The sequence below is a fragment of the Meleagris gallopavo genome, chromosome 3 (genome assembly GCF_905368555.1).
Source record: "Meleagris gallopavo chromosome 3, MGAL_WU_HG_1.1, whole genome shotgun sequence".
Classification (NCBI taxonomy): domain Eukaryota; kingdom Metazoa; phylum Chordata; class Aves; order Galliformes; family Phasianidae; genus Meleagris; species Meleagris gallopavo.
The window spans coordinates 47,641,333-47,647,678 of record NC_139406.1 but is presented as its reverse complement, the minus strand read 5'-3'; the positions used below and the strand labels follow the sequence as shown (position 1 = coordinate 47,647,678).

Genomic DNA, 6,346 nt, shown 5'->3' with positions numbered 1-6,346 from the left:
GAAGGAAGGAAAAACTTTTATTAGCACGGTCTTTGCAGAGTACCCTGATGGAACACAGCTGAGATCAGAGCTACAATGAGTGTCTAGTCCTTAGTCAACTTCATTGTTACACACGCAGACTAGATTGCGTAAAACAAGGAAAACACTACCTAAAATTTGCTTTAAAGGTTATTTAACCAGAACAAATCATCTGGGAAAGTACAAATATTTCTAACTGGAAAAATATTTCTCTATAGCTGAGCTAGGCCTGGTAGCAAACCTTAGTGAATTATTAGTACCTTTATTGTTTTCTTTGGCCCCTCTGCACTATATTTGTAAAAAAAAGTCACTAAAAAAGAGAACAATTGTAAAAAGCAAATATTTTGTACAAAAATACAAAGTTTTAAAAGCTCTTAAAAGTATATTCCATATTATTGATAAGAGTTGGACTATATATATATATTTATATAAAATCTATATATTTGTGTATCTGTATAATTTTCCTACATTTGGGATTTTAGCAAATGAAACATCCTGTTTACACGGTTGCTTTATATGTTTTTTTATATATGACTGACCAACAGTCTTACTCAGATTGAGAGAATGTCTTTTTTTGGAAGGCGCAGGTTGCTGATATCTGTGGTTACTGGTTGGGAAGAAAAATCTATAGCAGAATTAGTCCAATGGTATTTCCTGATGCTGTGGGGTGAAAGGCTTCAAACAACTGGATGCTGAGGAAGAGTTGCTGATGAATTCCTTTATGCAATTTAACCAGTTTTCAGTGCTTGCTTTTGGTTTTGATCTTTTTTTTCTTTCTTTTTTTGTTGTTGTTGTTGTAGGCAGTGTTGCTCTCTCCTAGGATTTTCTTTTTCTTGCAGTGAATTTTCACAACATGTAGGTATCTGTAAAGTCACAGCCTGTTACACTCCAAATATTTCCCCTACAATATGAGAGAAAAAAATCAAACAGAAAAACATCACATAAAAAGCTTGTGAAGATTAAACACATTTCTGAAAAGAAAACTTACTGAGATCAAGGTATGTTAAAATTCTAACTGGACTCAGATTCCATAAGTCCTGGAGGATAAATATTTGTAAACCAGTAGGCTTTTTTAAAATAACAAATATATGCAGGGAAAGGAGGACACATTGTGTTGTTACATATAGTTTTTCACTCTGGACACCCAAACAGTGTTATACACACACAAAGCTTGTTCAGCACTACGTTTTGTTTTGCTGTATGGGGATGTTTTTGTGGATGGGAAGTACTTTTGGCACTAGCTGGCATTTCCATCTGCCTTTGCTAAAATTCAGCCTACATGTTTGCAAGTGGAGCAGCTAGGCACTCTCAGCAAAGCAATGTTACACCAGGTTGTACGTAGGTGTTAACAATTAGGTGGAACAAAGCCCTGAACACCATTACTGCCTCGCTGTGTAATGGCGGGGATGGATTCCAAGAAACCATGCAAACCACTCTGCACTCTGCCTGTGTATCTAGAAAGAGAGCTCCCATGGCAACTGCCTGGGTGACTGCTAAGCCATGAGACCATTTACAAGCCCTCCACTGCACTGGCCACTATTTGCAACAAAGCAGTTGCTTGCGGCATGGGGCCCTGGCTCCTCAGCCCAATGGGACATCTCCTGGCAGCATTCTTGTCAGAATTTTAAGGCCTTCTTAGCAGTCACCAAGTGCTTCCTGTTGCATAAACTCTCAGAACAGTGTTTGTTTTTTGAAGGCTGGTACCGGAACCAGCCTAAAGGCCAGTTTTCACACCTGCTTGGCTGTTGAGTTTATAAAAACAACTTGCAGTGTGGCCAGGGTCTGAAGCACATGTGCCAAATCATGTCTGAAATTTTAGGCATGTTACAAGTGGCCAAGATGCAGAACACATGATGCCTGCAGTCAGTCTGAAGACTGCTTTTCCAGAGAGTGATCAATCCAGCATCCACATCATGTACATTATTAGCACTGCCACTGGAACCAACCTTATGCCTGGCTCATCTCCTCACTACTTACCTTAGGTTTAGACTGGATATAAGGAAAAAGTTTTTTACCATAAGGGTGGTGAGGCACTGTAATAGGCTGCCCAGAGAGGTGGTGGATGCCCCATCCCTGGGGACATTAAAAGTCAGGATGGACAGGGCTCTGAGCAACCTGATGTAGCTGTAAGTGTCCCTGTTCATTGCAGGGGAGTTGGACCAGATAATCTTTAACGGTCCCTTCCAACTCAAATCATTCTGATTCTATCTGTGCGAAGTGTACTTGAATTTGATCTGCCACATATAGAGTGAAATAATCAAATCAAATGCCTCGCTTACCTTTATCCATGTCTTTTTCACAAATGAAATTGTTAACGTCTTCACAGTAGAAGTCATTCCAGAGCCCAGCGTAGATTAACCCAGCACAATCTTCTCCTGGCCCGTGCCCATGACTCCAGTTATCAGGTTGCCCGGTTTTCCAGTTTCTTTCAACAAAAAAGCAATAGATATTATTGCACAACACGGCACACATGACAGTTTTTCAACCACAAGAAATTAACAAAAACATCATGAGATCTGTTCTGAAAGGGAAATACACGTTGAGACAAACAATACATGACTCTTGCTGAAAATGGAAAACAGATGTATAACAGAGAAGGGAATCTATTCGGCCTCAGGCTGCCAAGACTCAAAGACCTAAAATTAGACCAATGGACTTTATTTTAGTTTCTGAATGTACATGCACATGCAGTGGGAGTGCTCCATGTGCATCATTCTGAACCTGCACAGTGTGTACACTTCATTCCTGCCAGCAGATGGTACTGTGAGAAGCTGGCAGCAAACGATGGCAGTGTGGTGACTTGGCCAGTGACTGAACCGAGATGGACCTCTTGGGAGGCACAGCAAGGGTTATCTAACTTAGAGGTCAGTGTTTCAGTAGAAGGTGAAATGTTGGGCTTTTAAAGAATGTACAAAGTATGTATCTACGTATATTTCAAGATCATTAGTCTTCATGGTGAAAGTTAACGCAGTATGCAAAGAGCTTGCAGGAAGTATTTCCTCATCCTGTTTTTGTTTAACAAGTGAGAAACACTTCCAAACTTGGGATTTAAAAGCTCAGTTTTCCTGAAGGAACAGGTTGTTGACCAGAGCTTGTGATTGCTGGCTGATATGGGCCACACTCAGATAGAAAATATGCCTGCCTGACACAGAGCATCTGAGCAGGCACCTGGGAGGACATGTGGCTTTCCGAGTAATGAAGTACTTTGAAAATAAGCAACTGGCAGTTCTGAGGTTATTACAGGGCACCTAAACCCATGGTGTGGTGGAAATCTATTGAAAGCAGTGGCTGAAGCAGGACTCAGGCACAGTGCTGCCATAAAGAGGATGAAAAATGAAAGCAGGGAAGGAGAAAAAGGGAAAAATATTATGGCTCATTTGAAACGCATCTGACTTTTTCCATGTTTCTCATCAAAATGAGCACCAATGAGATCACAGCTAATTATTTTGTAACAATTGACTGACTGAGCCTGTTTTTTTGGAGCACAGCATGTTCAGCTCTGTAAACTCTTTGGTATTAAAAATTTGGGTGGTTGAAATATGTTCAATTTAGGACAAATTAGGTGTAACCCTAGGATTTCTGGAGAGCTGCCAATTCAGTTCTTGGCCGGCCAAAGCTTAGACACCCTTGTTTCAAGCATTTTCCTTATGTTCAATGCTTTCCACATGGATTTGGTCTTTATCTAAAGGCTGGCCATTTTTTATCAGAAAGAACCCTCTATTTATAGCCACTTGTAATGCAAATAAGGAAAATTCAAACCAAGACAGGAAAACTGTCCGTGCTTTCCATCTCAACTTTGTAATAAAAGTCAGGAGGAAATGTTTTGGCAAGGAATGCTTTGCTGTGTAGTTACGTGATTCTTTCATTCAATGTTCAGCCCTCCTTCTGGCGAGGAAATAAAGCTGTGTGCATAGAGAAGGGAGAGAGAAAAAAAACTTCAACAGCACCCTCAGTAAAGAATTATTTCACTGGCATGTACAAACCTCTGGATCAATGGGATAATTTCTAGATGTTGTTTACAGAAGGGTTGGCAAGAATGGTAGAATCTGCAGAAAATAAACACTCTTGTTTTTATTTACATACGTGTAAAGTGGTAAGGATCCATCCAGCCACCTCCATTCATTTTCCTTCTCTGAATCTGTAAGTCCAATCCAGAAGCTGCCTTTCCCTGAAATCTGCCTCTTTATCCATTGCTGTGGAAGAAAGATATTAGTGCATAACAAGCAAATACAGTCTTTGGAGATATTAAGCTACTCTGCCTACAAGAGCATCTTTGCTATCAGAATAGGAATGCCTGGAGAAACTTTTTAAAGCTGAAGACAGGTTTCATGAATTTGCATTGCGATACCATATCCATTCGTACTATCTGCAGTTGAGGTACAGAGAGCTAGTCACCAAAATAAGGTGGATGTAAAGTCACAGCTAACATCTTACAGATACAAATGGAAAAAAAAAACCAAAAACAAACCAATAAACCACCAACAGACAGGAAGCACTTGTATCTTGATGTTCCCTATGCCACATAGCCACAGAGTAATTATGTTTAATAGTACTAAAAGTACAGCTAGATTTATAGTTATATTAAAAACATCTGTGGGTCACAGTAGTCAGGTTGCATATGTTGTAAAGAATACTAAAATAAATTATTTTCAACACTGAAAAAAAGTCCACATTTTGGACTGTATGCACAGCATACTGGACTGCATCTTCAGAGGTTTGAAACTCTTCCAATTCTCACCATTCTTTCTGTGCTCTGTGACCAGCACCTTCAGGGTGATATGCTTCTCACAAGGAATAACTGCTGAGCAGAAGAAGGTGGACAAAATGCTAAATCAACCACTGTGTGTACTTTCACTATATGAATTTATGATGCTCTCAGCTTTCCACTTACTTTACGGCTTTCAAATGTTAAATAAGCAGAGATTCCCTCGAAAAACGGAAAGAAAAGCTAGTTACCTGTTCTTCTTTGTTGTTTATGATAACCAAGCGCGATGCCTTCTCTTCACAGAATAACTTTGCCTCTTCAAAAATTTCTCTTTCAATTGAAAAGTAGTAGCATTTTTCTGTGTAGTTCTTCCAACGAGGAGAACAACCTATGATGTGATTTTTTTTGCATGAAACCAATTACTCATAAATCAATGAGCCAACAGTAACTTTCTGCATAGGGCCAATAATTAGGGGAGTATCCCACACCCATCTACAGTGCACTGCCATCTAGCATATTTAGATATGTTTTGAGAATTTATTTACAAAAATCCTGACTGTGAAATCAACGTTAAACTGTGAGGCCAATGGGAACATTTATTCCACATACAACTTATGATTTTTCTGTAGCTGTAAACAATAAATTGAACCAGCTTCAGATCCTAAGTAGGAAGACCAAGTATAGCTTCACTTGACAGGGATCTTTATGATTAATCTCAGAGACTGAGGTGTAGCAGAGGTTGAATGAACCAGTGACTCTGGTGAACAGCCTCCACTAGGTATATCTGTATCACAGTAAAAGATGCACACATTTCGGTAGCTTACCGTTAGCCTCCGGCACTGATGTAGGTTCGCTTTGTAGTGCCATTGGCATTCCTGGACCTGGTGGTCCTGGTGGGCCAGGTGGGCCTTTTGGACCAGGCAGCCCAGGGACTCCAGGTAGCCCAGGTAGTCCTCGAGGTCCTGGTACTCCTGGCTCTCCCACAGTTCCTTGCAGGCCTTGAAATCCTGGTGGGCCTTGTGGCCCCTGTGGACCATCTTTGCCTTGTGGCCCTGGTGGCCCTGGGTCTCCGCTTGGTCCAGGAAGACCCGTTTTGCCAGGAGAACCTCTCTGACCTTTGGAGCCTGGTGATCCTCTTGAGCCTTTCCCTCCTTTCTCTCCTGGTGGCCCAATTGGCCCAGGTGGGCCCTTTTCACCTGCAGGTCCTGGTGGTCCAGGCTCTCCTTTCTCTCCTTTTTGTCCTTTAAGGCCAGCAGGGCCAAGAGGACCTTGAGGGCCTCTGTCACCTTTAGGTCCCCTTGGACCAGGAGGGCCTGAAACAACGTAAGCATTCAAAGTGGGAATACAGAAGAAAACAAACAAAAAGCCCACCTGGGGTCCTTCTTTAATATATCTCAGATCAGTGACGCTGGATATGCAGCACTGTGAAAACCAGGCTAACAGCTACTTGCATCTGTGCTTGTAAAAGTAAGTCTGCTTCTCAGACTCTACACACCATTTCTCTTTTCTGAGCTTCCACGAAATATAAAATTTAGAAGAAAATCATCTGATGCATCTTGTCCTCTGAACTCGACAGTACTATGATGCCTCAGGTGACCAGTTGAGGTGCACAGCAAAACATGC

The 6,346-nt window shown here is 41.2% G+C and overlaps 1 protein-coding gene across 2 annotated transcripts in view; it reads right to left on the bottom strand.

Moving 5' to 3' along the window:
- Positions 1–6,346, bottom strand: part of COLEC12 (collectin subfamily member 12) — a 91,239-nt gene continuing 84,893 nt past the window's right edge. For both annotated transcript variants that reach the window (XM_085220849.1, XM_085220850.1), the window contains exons 6-10: positions 5,548–6,036; positions 4,975–5,111; positions 4,102–4,211; positions 2,298–2,443; positions 1–919 (exon numbers count right to left, since the gene is read on the bottom strand). In XM_085220849.1, coding sequence (XP_085076975.1) covers positions 900–919; positions 2,298–2,443; positions 4,102–4,211; positions 4,975–5,111; positions 5,548–6,036 — 902 coding nt within the window. In that variant the 3' untranslated portion in view covers positions 1–899. The remainder of the gene's footprint in view (positions 920–2,297; positions 2,444–4,101; positions 4,212–4,974; positions 5,112–5,547; positions 6,037–6,346) is intronic.